General features: G+C 39.2%; 2 protein-coding genes across 5 annotated transcripts in view; both read right to left on the bottom strand.

Annotated features, from left to right (window-relative positions):
* Positions 1–5,018, bottom strand: part of QSOX2 (quiescin sulfhydryl oxidase 2) — a 71,903-nt gene extending 66,885 nt beyond the window's left edge. For both annotated transcript variants that reach the window (XM_069108371.1, XM_069108372.1), the window contains exon 1: positions 4,686–5,018. In XM_069108371.1, coding sequence (XP_068964472.1) covers positions 4,686–4,980 — 295 coding nt within the window. In that variant the 5' untranslated portion in view covers positions 4,981–5,018. The remainder of the gene's footprint in view (positions 1–4,685) is intronic.
* Positions 5,019–5,136: 118 nt separating this feature from the next.
* Positions 5,137–17,316, bottom strand: LOC138177272 (uncharacterized). 3 transcript variants are annotated; one of them, XM_069108370.1, is made up of 6 exons: positions 17,048–17,316; positions 16,694–16,769; positions 16,439–16,572; positions 16,027–16,127; positions 14,845–14,912; positions 5,137–13,825 (listed from the first exon to the last, which is right to left on the bottom strand). In XM_069108370.1, the coding sequence occupies exons 2-6, from the start codon at positions 16,710–16,712 to the stop codon at positions 11,265–11,267; spliced, it is 2,883 nt and encodes a 960-aa protein (XP_068964471.1). In that variant the 5' UTR covers positions 16,713–16,769; positions 17,048–17,316; the 3' UTR covers positions 5,137–11,264. The 3 variants fall into 3 exon arrangements, with proteins under 3 accessions (XP_068964471.1, XP_068964469.1, XP_068964470.1); XM_069108368.1 differs by having other exon boundaries at positions 17,057–17,316; XM_069108369.1 differs by having other exon boundaries at positions 16,694–17,316.
* Between the last annotated feature and the right edge of the window lie 1,443 nt (positions 17,317–18,759).

Below are 18,759 nucleotides of genomic sequence, written 5' to 3'. Positions count from 1 at the left end.
CTGGACATCTTCCAACTTATCAACACCCTTCTGACACCAACAACTGAATATAACACTCCAGGTGTGGAATGATTAGTGCAGAGTAAGAGGAACTACCACTTCTTTATTCTTAGAAACTAAGCTTTTCTTAAGATTGGGTTTATAATTTGCTAAAACTTTAAGATATTTAGATATGCTGTCTAACCATTCCTCTTCCAACATCCTGTACTTAGAAAATTGATATTTTGAACATAATGTAAAGCTACATTTGTGTGTGTATTTTTTATACAAGTCAATGATAAAAATATTAAACAACACAGGGTTGAACAGAGATATCTGGGGACCTCCTGCCATGCTGACACTGACTCATTAACCAGTATTATTTGAGTCCAGGAATTCAATCACTTCTGAATCCATCTAATTTTATTATCCTCTAGTCCACCACATCTTTCAATCTTTTTCAGTTTCAGGTTAGTGATAAGCTTGGATATCAGACTGCAAAGGGTTGAGAAGTTAGCGAGGGGAGAGTAAGCAGAGATTAAGTGAATCTCTCAATTTCTGTAGTACTAGTCCCCTTTTCCACATATACTTATTCTTCTTTCCAATCCCATCTCATTCATCTCCCCCTCTCTCCTGCATTTATTTCCATTTCTTTTTCTCATCCCCCATTAATTTTTCTCCCTTGATCCTCCCACCCAGTATTCAAAATAAACCAATCCTACTACTGCCTCCCTCAAGTCATCTGCTTACCAGAGGCAAAAAAAAAAAAAAATAAAATAAAAAGCAAGGAGGAAAAAGGAAAGTATCACATAAAAATGACAAGAGCGCTATTCTGTCTATAGCTACACTGATAATGCTGAGTCCATGTCATTTTCACAAAACAATTCAATTTCACAAATATTTATTAAGCACCAACTGGGGGCGGCATTATGCTAGGCCCATGGGAACAAAAAGACAAAAACAATTCCTGCTTCAATAAATTTATGTTCTATATGGGAGACAGGGAGAAGTGATACAATAAATACATCAAAGGCAATTTAAGGAGGGAGAAACTTCTATTAACTGGGGGGTGGGAGTGGGGAAGGTATGGAGAGAATCTTAAGATCTCCAGAGGAGGTTGGTACCAAAGTTGACCAGAGCTTTATAAAGGAAGATTCTGGGATTTGAGATTTTTTTAAAAAAAAGCATTCCAAGAACGGGGGAAGGTTTGTGCAAATCACTGAAGTTGAGGGGCCACGGGCAGAATGAGATTGGGGGATATCTAGTAGTTCACTCTGGTTAGAATGTAAAGATTGTGAAAGGGATTAATGTGAAATAAAGCTAGGAAAGGTAGGTTGAAGCCAGATTATGTAGGGATTTAAAAACCAGACACTGGAGTTTATTTTTTATCCTAAAGGCTGTAAGGAGCCACTGAAAGTTTTTAAGCAGAAGAGTAACATAATTAGGCTTCTATCTTAAAAAGGTTATTTTGAAAGCTTTGCAGAGGATGGGTTCACTGAAATACTCAACTTATTGAGATTCTCACTGGAAATGTTATTTTCAATATGCCAGGCAGGTAACAGTAGGTAATATCTACTTAATATGATATTCATTTTTCCCCTTCCTCTTCCATAGCAGTTGGATACCCATTACAAATTAAGCATGCATTGCAAACTGAGTTAGCCACTACTGTTCCAAGCCAAACAGTCTACACCAATGAATAAAGTTTTGTTTTCCAAAGTACTCAAAGCTGACAGGAATAAACCCTATCAAAATAAATATAGGAAAAACCCTTGGCTGTAATACATAGCAGAGCTTTAGTTATCTTAGTCTACCTTCATATTAAAAAGTACTATTTCCACCAAGCTTGAAAAGCAAAGAAATTATTAATGGGTCCAATAAATCGGTTTTAGAGTCAGAAGACCTGGATTCAAATCCTGCCTCTGTCATTTACTGTTACTGTGTCCCTAGGTAAATTACTTAACTTCTCTCTGGGTCTCAATTTGCTCATTTGTAAAATGAGACAGTTGGACTAGGATGTAGTCTAAGGTCTCTTCCAATAAATCTCAATGAGTCATGATTGGAAAAAAGTGTTTTTGCACTGTGTAGACTCAGTTCCAAAATTTTCTAAGTCACAGTTCTTTCTGAATAGCTCTCATTTTACTGAGGATATAAAATTATGTAAACAAAAGTAAAAATGCAAATAAAAAGGACAAAATGTTCACTCAAAGTTCTCAAAACACTTAAGATCTATGAAATTTCATGCTCTGAATTACTTTTATTGATGAGAATATTCAAAAGAAATACAAATCAAACAAGACACATACTCTTTCATAACCATACTTCCTCTCCCCAGAAAAGTAGGATTCTGTAAAACATAGCTTATAAACCTAAAAGCTAGCATATTGCTTTTGAAGAAGTAGGGTGTAGGGGGAAAAGTGCTTGTCTTAATAACATGGCATAGTGGATATGTTGCTATTCTTGAAGTCAGGAAGTTCTGGTTCAAATCCCACCTCAAGATAAAAATTTGTTTCAGGAACCTGGTTAAGTTATTTAACCTCTTTTGGCCTGGGTTCTTCATCCATAAAATGAGGGGATCGGACTAGATAGCTTCTAAGATCCTGTTCTTCTCAAAGTCTATGATCCAATTATCCCTAAGGTTGAGCCATGGCTCTGCTCCTTAATAAAAGAGCCTGTTACCTCCCCTTTCTTGGCCTCAGTTTCCTCACCTACAACATTAGGGAACTGAATCAAATTATCTTTAAGGTGCTCTTCCAGCTCCAACAATTCAAGTGCCAAATAAACAGGAAAGCCAACTCCTACCAGAAAGGCCATCAAAGGCTTGCTAGAACAAGCCCATTATGCAATATTTTAGCTTATTAGTTTATATTTTTGTAATCTGAAGAAGCCAGACCAGTATCAGCTACAAAACTCAATTCCCTATATTACTATTAGTCCTTTCACCCCCTCAGAGTGATATCTAAACAAAAGAGCAAGATTTCTGTCTACAACACTTTAATCTTGGTCACTATTAATTATGTATTATAAAAAATCTCAAGAGGATTAAAACCTATAAGATTTGCAAGAAAAAAAAGTACAAAAGTCCTTTCATAGATTAAAAAAAACCAGTTCTTGCTTAGCAGAGGTTAAAGGGAAAAGGAAAAAAGAAAGCACCAATTTGTTAAGTCTCTTGCCTATGGAAGTATATAATTAGAGGTAAGTTCAACACTCACAAAACAACCCTGGCTAAACCTCACTCAAGTTGAAGAAAGAGTTCCTTCTTCAAATGAATTTAAATACAGTTTTAAACAACAGTGACTTTTACTGAAGCTTTTGCAATCTGCTTCCTCTAGTTTAAAAAAAAAAATCTGTCCATTTGAGCTAGCGAGCTTTGAGAGTCAGATTTGTAAAATGGTAAAGGAAAAGAGAAGAAAGTAAAAAGGGGCATGACTCAGAGATTCAAAAGGCCTTCAAAATGTTCAAACAAACCAATGAAATAATCACCATGAAAGATCTGTGGAAAAGCATGAATGTTTGCACAAGAGATAGCAGAGACAACCCAAAGAAAGGTTTTAAAGATCTCTCATCATCCTTTAAGTACATATAAATCAACTCCCTCTCACACTTTCCCCAACCCCAAAATCTGGGTATTTTGGTTTACAAATTGAGGTCTGTGGATTTTATTTTGCACTTATCACTATCATGTCAATTAATCTGTCAAATGGCTATATTCTCAATATAGAGCTCTGGGGCAGCTGAGAAGGAATTTCAGAGTAGAAACTAGTAGTTGTGGACAAGGGTCAAATGGGTCCTTGAGTAAAGATTGTGGTGAGAAGTTCCAGGCTGGAAGGTGCTAAAAACTGGGAATAAAGTCACTGGGAATGCAAAGAGGCTGGAAATGTCTGCAATCAGGAAAGGATCCTGAATGTTGCAGATTGCCTGGAATGGGAACTTCTGAGGACTTGGCAACATGTGGATTCAATGATATATAGTGAACTACTTAGAACAAGACACATAGGAAAGAATAATGTATGAGGGGGTGGAAAAGGCTTCCAGATAGCACAAACTAGAGATTTTTGGGTGGGAGGGAGAGATGACAGAACAATGCCAATGACAAGAGTGTATGCAAGAGGACCTCTTATGACGGTCATGGAACCTAGTGGTACAATGCAGGGGGTTAGGACCGACTCAGACCTCAGAGATAACAGCCAGATGGGCCCTAGTAGTTAAACTGAAGCAATGTAAAAGATGGGGAGGGGTACTAGGAGTTCGGGGAGCAGGTAGGTGGGACGTGAGAGATCTCTGTGAAAGGTTAAAGCTTCATCCAGGGACGTTTTCTAGGTTTCTCTCCTGCCAGTCCCAATACACGGATGAAGAAGGGGAGTTCAGGGCAGGAAAGGATGAGGGGCACCACCTTGGGGTTAGGCTTCTTCACACCTTGAACATATGTGCTCAGGGTCCTAGAAGAAAGAAGTCTGGAGGAAGGCGTGATGGGGTGTCCGTATGTGGGGCTTCTCTGCTGGCATGGGGTGGGAAGGTCGATGTCTATGATGCCAGACATGCATCTGGGAATCTCCCCCTTAGCAGCTATCTCAATCGAGGTTCCGACCCTGGGTCGAGTAGGTGACGTATGGGTGAGGGTGGGGGTCGGTCTGAGAGGGGAGGGGAAAGGAGAGAGGGGAAGGAGTACCGCGTTCTGCCCCGCCGCGCCTGCGCGCCCCGCTCACCTCGCACGTCGCGCGCCAGGGCCCGCCACACGGGCGCGTAGTGAATGCAGTGGCCGCACCACGAAGAGTAAAACTGCACCAGCCACGCGGCCGAGCTGTTGCCCGTGGCCGCGCGCACGCTCCCGGCGTCCAGCGCCCACACGGCGTCCGCGCCGCTGGCGCTGTACAGCCGAGCCCCAGCAGCTCTGACCCCGGATCCTACCGAGGCGAGTAGCAGCATCCAGATTAGCGGCGGCAGCGACCACCTGCGGGGCTCTCCGCCGGAGCCCCAGCCCCAGCGCCCCGCCGCCGCCATCTTGGACGCGCCCGTGGGGGGGCGTTGACCTTTCACCCTAGCAACCGCCGTCACGTGCGCCGCCGTCCGCCTTGGCTACGGAGCTCTCTTAGCAACGCCTGGACCCTTGTCTTTCCAGTCCTCCTGGGCGCGATTGCTGGATAGCTCTCAGCTCGGCTTATGTCGTGATACCCCCAAGTTCAGACCTAAGGGGTTTGGGAGTGGGGAGGAAGTCGTATTTTCCTAACTCGGAGACCAGTTTTGTTTTCTGATTTTGCTCATTTCACCACCCCCCTCCCCCACCCCTTCTCTCTTTCTTCTCCCACTGTCAACACTTTCCAAACCGGGACTCTGTGACATGTTGGGATAAGTCACCAGCTCCTCCTGTGATTGGGAGGCGGGGGAGGAGGCCAGATGACCCCTGAGCGTCGCTGATCGCTTCCTTAATCCCATCTTCTCTCACAGACTGGCGAATTCAAAGCGCAGCCCAGATAACTGGCATCTTGGGGCAGTCATTAACGTTTTCTAGGCCTCAGTTTCCCCACTTAACACTTAAGAGGTTGAGACCAGAGGGTCCCCAAAGAAGCTCCCTTTACGTCTTATAACCTATGTTGTGCCCCTTGCGTCGAGTGACACTGATGCCTGAGGCATAATAGCTGAACTGGACTTATTTGGAGGTGACCCCATCCTTCCTCGTGGTCGCCTTTTTGTTGATCTATTGTAGTTTGGGGGGAAAGAGCCGTGAACCTGAGAGGACAGATTTAGTACTTTTTTAGCCCAAGCCCCGGGCTCTTTGACAAAACTTTGTGACCTTGAAACAAGTAACTTATGTGGGCTTCCATTTTCCCCATCTTTATAATGAGAGTGTTGGACTAGACTGTCCCGTCCTTTCCAGCACTGGTGTCTGCCAATGGTGTGACTTTCTTTGGAGCTAATGGGGCTCTTTCACAAACACTGAATACTTACAGATAGCTTTTTAGTTTTTCCCTCTTCTCTCCAAAATTAGCTGCTATTGTGTCCTCCTGGTTTCAAATTTCAAGTTAAAGTTAAGGAGGATTGCTGTACTCTAGAGGTCTTGGGGAAAGGTGACCAAGCTTTGTGATTCCTATTGCTGAGGAGGCATTTTGTCCTGGGTTCACTCTATTTTGGGTGGTTAAAGGTTACTAGACTTCTTTATGAATGGGACACTACAGTTTCTTTAAAACTTTAAAAGCTCAGTAGTCAACTTTGTTTCTAGGAGTAAAGGAGTAGCTTTAACTCCTAGGATTTTAAGAACCATGTTCAAGTCCCATCTCTACTTCAGTTTATTATGTAACCTTGATTAGATAAGTCACCCTCCCCGGCCTCTGTTTCCCTTCTACAAAATATGTAGGACTAGCCTATTTAGAATGTCCAGTTTTCCCACATTCTAGGAGTATGCATTAACTTGAGAGTATGGATGTGTTTTCTCTTGCTTAGCTCACAATACCTAGAACAGAGCTCAACAGGAGAGAAAAAAAAACAGATTAAGTACAGTAGTATAGATTAAAAAACACCCTACTTTTTTAGGGGAACCCTCTCTGATTATTTTATGATCCTGGCTATTTTATAACTGCAACCTATATTCTTTGCACAGGAAAAAAAGGAACCTAAATCCAGCCTGAGTCAACTGCTCTCTCTAGTAAGGAAAGTATCTCCTTTGACTCAGAGGCACTGTTGTATTTCAGCTTCTAAAGATCACAGTCCATCTCTTATTCCGTGGGAATTTCATAAGAACCAAATATGATTAGGTTTTCCACACCATAGATCTCAGTTGTACATATATGCACCATACATGCCCCAGGGTTTGAAACAAAAGATGTGAAAGAACCCCAGCATTTACATGTGTTCAATATTCCTGCCTGCCCAACATAATCACTGAGCCTTAAACTGGGGAAGAAGGGTTGTCTGACATCTTTTGTGTGGGAGGGAAAACTCCAGTTTAATGAATGCTTTTGTGATTCAAATTAATTTTAAGCCAGGCCCTTCCTAACTAGCATTGGTGGCCTTCATTTATATTTTATGAGCCTGCCTATTCTAGCTGCTGGAGCTAAAGGAATCAAAGGAAACCGTAAAGTTAGTTTGATGCTTTGGGATTTAAAGCCTCCGGTGGGGAAGGCATTTTCATGGGCATTTTATGCAGGAGAGCACTGCTAAATGTGCAATGCTGAAAGAGACAGATTACAGGAAAATTAAATGTAGGCTTTAACTGAGAAATAATCATTTTCTATGAAAGATAATGACTTCTCTTGAGGCCAGTATCAAGATTTATTGGCCCAAGAGGTTAATATTGATCAAAGCCAAGGCAAGGAAAATATTAGACCTTGAAGTAGAGTAATCTTGATATTGAAGTCTTGCCACTGACTGAACAGGTCAATATATCTGGATGCCAAAGCCCAAAGCTTTGTACACATAATGCTGGATGAGATTAAATATGTCTAACACCTTCAGTGGATATACTTTCTCTTCTCTGGCCCAAGTCATTTTGTGGCTGTCCTTCCTCTACATATGAGAGGGTTTAGGCATGGGTTTTTATTATTTCAAAAGTGGTAGTTCCTTCCACATGACAGAATCATTCAAGGGCAGTACTGGAAAGACATCAAATCCTCCATATAGATGCCCCTGAGCAGCTTGGTCACTTAGGTAAATAATGTTTATGAGAAGCTCCTTGCTCCAGTTGTATATCTGCACTATCAATCCTTATCATTCAATGCCAAACCAATAGCCATAAGACTGAAAACTATTGAACTTGAGAGGGATCTGTGGAGTTTCAATATTGGAGATTTATTACTATGCCAAACTTGTATGTGTAAAATACATAATTCTGCCCACATGGACTCATAAATTCAAAGGAGTCAGCAATAAATAGAAAAATAAAAAATTACAGACTAATTTGTTCAGAAAACTAGGAACAAATCAATATGGAAGCTATAGCTCAAAGTACTTACATTTTCAAATTTTATAGATAGATGAACACATTTTTCAGTAAATCTAAAATCTGAGCTTTAAATTTTATTTTAAATATTGTGCATAAAATTCATTCATTACTTTATCTGGTACCACTTAAGGTCCCCTGAATCATTAATACCTTAATTTTATAAACTCAATCATGTGCCATACTTAAATAATATTAAATTGTGATTGTGTGATCTTGTACAAGTCACTTTGATACCCTGGGCATCCACTTATCCCCATCTGCTAAATGAGGGGATTGGAGGAGATAAACCATTAAGTGTCTAACAGTTCTGACGTTCTATGATTCTAAGGCTTCATGAGTCTAATATTTTCCCCAAATTTTTAAATTTCTAATTGAATTAGAAAAACCTCACCATAATGAAACGTAATTTTCAAAGATGCCACAATCTTATTACAAATTAATATAGCATACCAAAATCACAATTCAAGGACTTAAATTAGGAGAAAGGTTACCATCATGTTACAAAATGATTCTTCACTTTACAAGGAAATAGCAGGTAAAAAGCTAGTTCACATGGTATATGAAATATTACATAAATATTAGATTCATGCCACTTTTCAGGGACATATCTTTTTAGCAGTCAGAACAGAGTATACCAGACTTGTGTTCATTACTGTCTAAATGAGCTCCTATAGTTTTTAAATAATTTTTTAGTGCATAAGCATGCACTATCATTGAGTCATTTCCCCATGTTTCGGACTGCAACCACTAAGATTTATTAAAAAAAAAAAAAAAAGGAAGAAGGAAAGAGAAAAAAAAAAGCAGTCACGTGAATTTTGGATGGAATGTTTTTGTTTTTGTTTTGACCTTTGGCATTAGTATCCACACTGATTGTGAAGATAACTGTGGCTCATCCTATAACTTCCCAACATAAACAGGTAGTCATCTTCAAAAACCAAGAATGTTACTTTAATCTATATTGCTCTCTCTCATTTCCATATCTGACAACTGATGATGATATGTTTCTAGATGTGGCTAAGAGAGCAATACATGACTACTAGTTCCTGTTCCCACTGTGCCTGCCTATAGTAAAGCTGCTTCAAAGAGCTTGTGTTTGTAAATCTACATATATACATAAATATAATCTGAAGGCCATGTTGATGTGGCTGTCTCTGAGACCAATCCTTCATTTCTCCTCACTGTTTTCTACATATGTTACATCTCTGGGCAATACTGGAAAGCACTTCTACAACCAAACATCCTTTGGGCATTTCTTTTGCCTTTCTTGCTCACAATCACTTCCAAACAAGAAGTCCAGTTCCTTGAAACAATGTTCTGGGGCCAATGTTATTTAGTTCTCACAGTCAGTCATATCTCATGGATTTTTCTTCAGGAAATTCTCTTTATTTTTTAATAAACAGCCATTTCCTAGCATCTCTGCCTAAATATTTATACCAAGGAAAGAAAGAATTGTTGGAAAAAGGAAAAAGAAAACCAGGGGCTTTTTGTATGTGCAAATACAGATGTTTGCAGAAATGGCAGCTGCTGCAAGAAATGCCTGTAAGAAATTTCTCACAATCTTTTTTTTTTTTTAATTTCCTTGTTAATTCACTGGAAGGCTAATAATAATCCACAACCAGGAAATGGTATTGTTACTTTTAAGAAGAGAGACTGAGTCACATAAAAGAGGCAAAGCTATGGAGACAGACCCAAGATAGAACTCACTTTTACCAGCAAACTGAGGGCTCTTTCCTGAATCATCCAATTGGTGGGTAACCTGTCTCTGTAGACAGGACTGGGCATTCATATTTCTGCCAACCAGGAGATCTTTAAGTGGTCTGATATGTGATAAACTTTGGTATTCATGAGAAAAAAAATGTCTGTAACCCTCGACACCATTGGAAAATTCTCTTCTTATTCTGAATTTACCCACGATATTAATATGTGAACTAGGATTTCATCTTACAAGTGCTGATATGAACTACCTGTCAAATTCAGACAAGCGTCCATTTCATATCATGTAAGCTGTGTTAATAAAGCCTAGAAATAGGATCTTCCTGCTCATTAAAACATTCCACCTTTTGGAGCCATTTCAGATCTCAAACCCTTGTCACCAAAAGCATATTACTGATACTTTCAAATTAACTATCAGGCCTACAGAAAAATGTCTTTTCTATGAATATTTGCAGATTAGTATTTAGCTTATTCATTGCTTCTCCCCCCCCAAAAAAACCACAACAACAGGATTACTTCTTTTTTTGCTATTATTATTCTCCAAATTTTACTCTGCCTTGCTCATAAAGTACCATGGGAAAAAATAGCAATTTATGTTGTATTTGTGTTACCAGTTCTTAATAGTGATTAGTCTGTGAAATTTAGGAATATAAATTCCTGTAAGCAGGGGTTGTTTTCATAATACTATATTGGTAACTAGAAATGAAGAAAATAGGAGTTCAAAGGAAATTGATTAATTAAACTCTAATTAAAGTTATAGTAATTAATGATCCTTGAAATCACACAGGTAGCCAGGGTCTCAGTCTTTCACTATGGGTTTGCCTATCCAACCTCTGGTTACTTTTGTTTCATTCTGAATATATTTTTCAAATGACTGCAAAGGTATATTTTCCTTCTTTCCTAGTTATAATGTGTCTCTTTTTTTCTGTTACCATTATTAAATCCTACTTACCTTGTTCACTATAGGATAGGTTTTTAATCTCCAATCTGCCAACCCCCAAGGGGTCCATGGATAGATTTCAAGGGGACACTGTGAACTTAAATGGGGAAAAATACATCTTTATTTTCACTATTAGCTGATATTTAACATCTCCTTCAATGATTTAAAAACGTTATTATGAAAAGGGGGTCCATGAGCTTCACTAGACCTCCAAAGGGGTCCAGTACCCACATACACACACATTAGGAATCTCTGCTCTAGAAGCTGTACCTTTATTGAATCTACTTGGAAATTGCCTTAAATTGACACTCATTTCATTCCTAAATATCTTGTGATTTTCCTATCATTTAAAAATTTTACCCAATTCCTGATATCTGCCAGATCTTTGGGCATATTGTCTGTGACCCTCAAAAATATTTGCATGTTTCCCTCCTTCATAGCACCAGTCACCAATTTAGTTATATGATTTTTCCATCCTATGAGAGCTAGGAAATTTAAACTTGTGATAAAAAGTTATGAATAGAATTTTTTAAAAAATCATTATGACCTCTTAAAGGAATTCACACCATGATTCTTCTCTCCCCTACCACCTCCCTCTGGCCCTTTCCCTCCCCTCCCACCCCTGGCAAACATCCATTTGGTTCTTGCTTCATCCATTGTCAAAATTCCATTTTCTTCCTTTTCTGTGTCACTGGCCTATATATGGTCTGTAGAAGCAGTTATTGAAGAGGGCATTGTCAGCAATTTTGTTTTTGTAGTGAGCTTCCCCTCATCAGTAGGGGTTACACAGCGACTGATGGACAAGGAAACATTCTGCTGTCTGAAAAGCTCTGCAGACACAGCTAAGGCATCCCACAGGATTTTTTTGGTCAGTTCAGTGGATACAGAATCTACGATTTCATATGTTCTTTGCCTGGGATCAAGTTCGGAGCCCATAACACTATTTTTAAAGTTGATTTCTTTTTTTGTAGGTGTCATATGTGGCTGTTCTTTTTGGCTACTTAAGCATCCTGAGAAATCTCTATTAAAAAGTTTTTCAGACTCAGACTGAGCATGGATAAAGCAGGACTCCATATCTGTAGGTTGGAACATCAGGGTTTCAGGATAAGTAGCTACTGGTGTCATTGAGCTATCTCTATTGTTAAACTTTGTTTCTGGTTTTTTCTCTAAAAACTGGTATTCTACCCTGATCTCATCATAGCATTTACTACTCCTTAAGAATGGTTCATAATGAGCTGAATCTTGGTCATTATGTTCACTTGACTTTTCTGTACAGCCTGCCAAAAGGTATGACATTTGATCTGATCTAAATAACTCATCATAACATATGTCATAGTCTGAATGTTTTACTCTTTCCAAGTCCTTTTTGTGATCATCCTTTGTTTTATCATGTTCCATACGAGTCCAGTGCTTTCCTTCAAAATGGCTTGTCTCTTTGAATTTCAGAGTTTCTGGTTGTATATATGACACCTCTTCTCTGTTTCCTGCATCATTCAATGTGAGCGGATTCTTCCCATTTTCATCTTTGAATGATTTTAAGAATGATGCTGGACTTTTACTGGCACTTCTGGACAAAGTAGGACTGGACCAGCAGCTCACTTTTTGTTTCCTTTTGACATCCTCCTGTGGTTCAAGACTCAATAGTTCCTCTTTCTTTTCCAAACTGCTTTCTCTTCTCCCATCCCATCCTAGTGAGTGTTCATCCAGAACTGAGTAGGAATTCCCTAAATCCAGAGGTACTGGAGAAAATTCCTCTGGTAATATCTCATCAGATAAAGAAGATAACTCACCAGTTTGAATAGATGAATCTTCTTCTTGTGCATTCTTTGAACTTTCTGGAAATACCACTTCTTCTGGTAGAGAGGGAAAATCTTCTGAACTGAAGTCAATATCATTACCATTTGCCCAAAGCACAAGGTCAGGAGGAGGAGAAGGGAAATCTTCACTGGGGAAAGAGGAACCCTTCTGGGTTGGGGATGGGAGGCCAGCACTTCCATAGGAAAGCACTTCATCAACAGGGGATAGTATTTCAGACAAAATGCCACTATGAAGAGTAGGTAGACAGTCTCTTTTGGTATGTAGGCAGCCATCAACACTCAGAGCTGAGCAGTGCTCAGTCTCAGGAATGAGCCCAATGGGTGACCCAGAAGGAGATAACACCACCTTGTGTCCCCCTGAGGTTCTCTGATGTATATCAGATTCATCTGCCTTGTGCTCGTTCCTTGACTGAACAATTTTCCCATCGTGAAAGATCCTGGGGCCGGTTTTAGCGGGCACACTGTTGAAGTCAGCTGCCACTTGCTGAAAGGCAAATTTACTACCTTTGTCAGAAATAGGCCCTTCTGGATTTGCTTTGAGGTTTGGGGATGGAAACGGCATGAAGTAGATTTCTGGGAGAGAAAATTCAGTTTCTTTTTTGCTTGTCCCATCCAATAAAACATCTTTGATTCCAGAGTCTTTCTGATCTTTTCCTTTGCCAAGGGAAAATGCAGGATCTTGCTGTTCCAAACCTTCATCTGTCTCTGAAAAGTCCTCCAAGGATGAAGAGGAACTGAACTTGGATTCAACATGAACTTCGTGCTCTGAACAAATCTTTTCTTTATCCTCTTTTAGTGCCACATAGGTATCTGCTGAAAGCATGTCACTCAATTTTTGAGAGGTTGTGTTTTGAGACAATGGTAATTCTGTCCATGAAAGGCTTAGCTTTTGTTTCGTGCTTCCAGTTAAACTTACAACATTAGTTTCAGAAGGATGGTCATTAGTTGAAATATTATTATTCCCTTGTGTCTTCTGTAATTCTTGGAAGTTTTCAAAAGGGGAACCACTATCAAACTGTTTCTCATCACTATTAACTGCCAAAATGAGTCCATCTCCTTTACTTGGGAATACTGATGGATTAGGCAAAGGACTAGAAAACTCATTCAATGGTTGTTGGTCAGTGAACTCCTGCCATTCATTGACATCTGTGTTTTGTCCACCTTCAGCTTCTGAGTCACTTCCTGAAATCAGACTGTCTGAAACATTAACTAGAATAGCAGTCACTTTCTGAAATTCAGAAAAGGGTAGATATGACTGACCACTCTCTAAATCTGGAGGTGAGTTGCATGGCAATATTGTGTCTGAATAGAGAACTTCTAAAGAGGTACTGAGAACAGATCCTGATTTTAAGGAGTCAAAAGGAATGGTATCACACTTATGCAAGTGGTTTTCATCATACTGAATATACTCTGATTTCTTCTCTTGTTCTTTTTTGCATTCTGGAATATAAATAAAAATAGAATTTATTTCAAGAGCTAGGTTTAGGAAGCATTTTAAGAAACAGGGAGATTCATATAATTGTAGAGTACAAATAGTGCTCAGAAGTTTCTAATCCAATATCCTACTACAGTATAAAAATTCTACCTATAATACCTTGATGACTTGGGGGTAGGGTGGGTTAGAGAGAAGAGAGGGAGGGAGACATGAAGAAACCAGAGGGGTTCTAGTCCCCTAAGCCTACAGAAGTGATACTAAAAGGTTCAAAAGTAGAAAACTTAGTTGATCAATGAGTCTGATTTTCTTGAAATATCTTATTTTTTGAGTGAATAAACATTTAGGTGTCCTTTATAAACATGGGACTGCTATAAGTTTTTAGGTCTAGAAAGGATCTTAGAGATCATCTATCCACATCCCTCATTTTACAGAAGGGCAAGTAATACCCAAGGAGTGGAAAGTGATTTGTCTAAGGTCACAGAGTAGATTAATGGCAAGAGCAAAGACTGAAAACCATGTCTTCAGAAAAAAAAGACCTCCTAGGACAGAGTATCTAGTAAAATAATGGAAAATTTTATTTTAGGATTAAGCAAATGGTAGTAGTTTTTTCAAGGGTATAGGTAATCCAAAATTGAAAGCTATTTTAATCTATCTTGTGATTTAGGATAGAGGGGAGCAGAAAGTTTTAGATTAAAATCAAAATTAGTCTGCATTTTCTGAGCCCCTATCAGCTAGGCAGTGGAGGAATGTAGGAGAACAAGTATGCTGGATGGGAAAATGGAGCAATTTGCCTGATGCGGTAGTGAGTTTCCTGTCACTTCAGTTTAAACACTGATAAAGATAACTTGTTGACATACTCATAGAGGAGATTCACACATTCTACAGAAGATGGGACTAGATGATCTCTAAAATTTGTTCCAGTTCTAGGAAGAAGCCTCAGGCCATGAACTACAGAATAAGTTTAAATCTGAGGTTTGGGTGCACATAATTCAGCTGTATGTTAAAAAAATGGGACCTGCCTTACCTTGGATGTCAGAGATGTGGTGTATCTGGACAGTATCCAACTGAACTTCTCTAAACTTATCCTTTGTTCTGCAAAGACATGCACAGATAATTCACAGAACTGTTCAAAGGGCTCAGAACAAGTCAGGTACCAAAGGCAGCATAGTGTAGTATACAAGAATTTGTTTTGGAGTCAGAGCATCTGGTTTTGAATCATAGTTCTGCTACATACTACCTGGATGACCTAGGATAAGTGACATAACCTGCCTGTCTGCCGCTCAGTTTACTCATCCATAAAATGGATAGGATTGTATTAAATGTTTTCTAAGGTCTCTTTTAGTTCTAAAGCTATGATCCTATATCTCAGGAAAGTCTCCTTTTTCAGGGAAATAAAAACATTCCAAAAAATATTGCAATAGTCTTTAAGATTCTATTTTCCATAGTCTATACAGAAATATTTTGTTATCATAAAATGGGTCACACTTCACACAAATTCATATATTAGCTTACATAAGGCCATTTTCAGCAGGATAAATACTTAGGGTTGTTTATACTAACTGCTAGAATTACATTTGTGACTGGGCCAGAGGTCAGTCTATGGTAGATTTTCCCCATCACAGGGCTTCAGAGCAGGTAGTTGCTTCAGTGGTATGATTAGAGAGGCATCGAAAACCGTCCACGAACTGAAATTCCCACCAGAAGAGCCATTAATGGATCAGACAACAGAGCTATGGCATTGTCTATGGAAAATCATGGTGAAAATGCATGTGTTACTTGAGAATAGTGCTCGTGCACTGGCACACTCACAGGGGTCTGTGTACAGATAGATACCTTTCTTTGTATCCCCACTGCTTGGCACAGTGACTGGCACATGATAGGTACTTTAAAATATTTGTTGACTGAGTAAATGAATTAACATATATTTTCTCCCCACAAGTAATGAGATAGAGGGTGGGTCAAATTCAGCATTAGATACCTGTATGGAATAAGCCTCAGGTTAATAGGAGGCCAAAGAGTCAGGGACATCTGGAAGAGGCAGGGAAGGGAGCTGATGACAAATCTCACAAATTTTCCTGGAGCTCAGCATGTATGTCAGGATCAAACCCATTCCCTGGGGCCTCACTGAGGCTATCATCTGACCATGTACTGATGCTCCTGGCGGCTGTGCATACATGGTAGTTTTATGTAAGGAAGACACAAGTACCTCTGTTGCCTTCTTTTCTCCTCTTGTGGTTCAACTATTAGACTCTTATTGACATCTGAGCCCAGTCCTGAAGCCTCCTGATTTTTTCTATTGTAAATAACCTGCCAAAAAAAATGTTTAAGGAATAATGAGCCCATTTTGATGATTTGGGACAAAATTTTAGGGGAAAAAATGGAAACTACAAATGGATCTAGGACCATCCTTGCAAATGGCTGTTGTGAGAATATTTTCTTGGAAGCTCCATTTTGGCATTTAATTAATCCACTTGGTTTGCAGGTGGCAGACCCATTTAGCCCAGAATTTCAGGTCCGTATTACACACAAAAGGCCAACTTATGTTCCCACCCTAAGTAATGAGTAATAAGATCATGCAGTAACCCCCAATGTGGGGAACCCTCAAACTGTTCACTCACACTGTCCTCCTGCAGAGATGATTGGCCTCCTTCCTGTCCAGTTAAACTTCTTTCCAATTTTGAACAGCTTAGTTCATTTTTTTGTGCTGGTACATATTCCTTGCCTCTTGCTAATGGGCCTTTTATAGCTTCGCCTGTGTGACAAAAAATATTAGCCCCAAATAGAGCATCAAGTATGATTTTTTTCATTTAGCAATGAGTGTCTGACACTTCTTAAATGGAGGATATTCTAAATGACACTCTGGATGAACTTACTTTGAGGTCTTTTTTTCATCACATTAGGCTCCAGTTCAGTCTTTGAATTACATTCCTCTGCTCTTGTAGTTGGCTTCTACAAATTATGAAAGGTTGGAATCAGTAATGAGAGGACAGGAGGAAATACACAATAAGCACACAAACCAACAAAAAATATACTAATATTTGCAAGCTATTCACAATATCTATAGACAGCTTCTAGAAGACATTAAAATTTCTGCAGCTAAAGTTATTTTGGCTCCCAGAGAGAATGCAGTTATGATTAAGATGTCACCACAGGTTAACAGAATTGTGGGGATTTCTTTAAACAGATTGTTATAAGCAAATAACTGACTTCCAGGAAGTTTGTCATACAGCAAAGACCTGATACGGATCTTGTTTGATTTCCAAAGAGCTTTCTTGCCGTCGATGTCGCCAAATAGTATAGTATTGTTCAGCAGGCTCTGAAAGACACAGAATTTCCTAATGTTTGCAAGTTGTGTAACATAGCCAGGGGCAGGACCTGCTCTCAATAGACCTGAAGTGGGAAAAGGTTGTTCCTTCAACTGTACTCATGTGCAACATACACATATATACATATGCCTTCAATATTCATTCTTCTACATTTTAACACTCCCTGTTTCCAAACACTGAGAAACTTCACATCCAGAACCTAAAACCTAAAACATTTCCCCTCCATATCCCTTAAGATGGACCAGTTTTACTGGGACACTAATGTACTGTTAGTGGAGTTGTGAACTGATCCAGTCATCCTGGAGAGCAATTTGGAGTTGTGCCCCAAGGACTATGAAACTGTGCATACCCTTTGATCCAGCAATACTATTCCTAGGTCTATATCCCAAAGACATTTAAAAAAAAGGGAAAAGGCCCTATCTGTACAAAAATATTTATAGCAGCTATTTTTGTGGTAGCTAAGAACTAGAAATTGAAAGGTTACCCATCAATTGGAGAATGACTAAAAAAGCTGTGGTATATAATTGTAATGGAATATGATTGTACTATAAGAAATGACAAGCAGGATGATACCAGAAAAACCTGGAAAGATTTACATGCTTAGTGAAGTGAACAGAACCAGGAGAACATTATATATAATAATAGCAATATTGTTTGATGAAGAACTCTGAATGACTTAGCTATTCTCAACAATACAATGATCCAGGACAATCCCAAAAGACTCCTTCAGAGAAAGAACTAATATATTTTTGTTTAAAGCAATCGGGGTTAATTAACTTGTTCAAGGTTACACAGCCAGTTATTTCTGGGTGTGGTGCTAAGTATCTGCACCTGGATTTGATCCCCAGGTCATCCTGACACTGGAGCCAGTGCTCTTACTCACTGAGCCACCTGGCCGCCCCTGAGAAAGAACTAATATTGTTTGAATACAGACTGAAGCATGCTATTTTTCACTTTCTTTTTTTACTTTTTTTGTTGTTGTCTTGTACAAAATTACTAATATGGAAATGTTTTGCATAATTGCACCTACATAAGCTATATCTGATTTCTTACCATCTGGGGGGGGGGGCAGGGAGAGGGAAAGAGGAATAGAATTTGGAACTTAAAACTTTAAATAAAAATGTTTTTTAAAAACTGACCAGTTTTAGGTCCTTGGCCCTTTCTCCGATAGGATCCGAGGTCAAAGAGCTAGAAGAGAGCTCAAAGGCCATTTCCATAGTCTAACCTTCTCATTTTGCACATGAGAAACTGAGGCCCAAGAAAGTTAAGTTACTCACCCAAAGTCATTCAGGTAGTAAAGATCAGAAACAGGATTTGAATCCATGACCTCTGACTCCAGAGTCAGCATTTTTTTCTATTCTACCATTCTATCTCCTTTAAAAACCTCTCTGGATAGCTAATCTAATAAATTAATTTATACTTAGATGTCACTTGCCAATAATGTTGTAATTCCTTTCCCTTCTCACTTGATTTATACTTAAACAAAGACTTCTAATGCCTTAACTCATTAATGGTGTGATTAATGGTGGAAATGCAGGCACTATGGTAAACTGGTTAGGTTGGAGCTCTTTCATCCAATATACTACACATGCACACTCACACACACACACACA

The sequence above is a fragment of the Petaurus breviceps genome, unplaced genomic scaffold (assembly GCF_028583685.1).
Source record: "Petaurus breviceps papuanus isolate PSGF00001 unplaced genomic scaffold, PetGlider_PUasm1.0 90383, whole genome shotgun sequence".
NCBI classification, from domain to species: Eukaryota; Metazoa; Chordata; class Mammalia; order Diprotodontia; family Petauridae; genus Petaurus; species Petaurus breviceps.
Note: the sequence above shows the minus strand (reverse complement) of the source record. Positions and strands in the feature narration are given on the sequence as shown.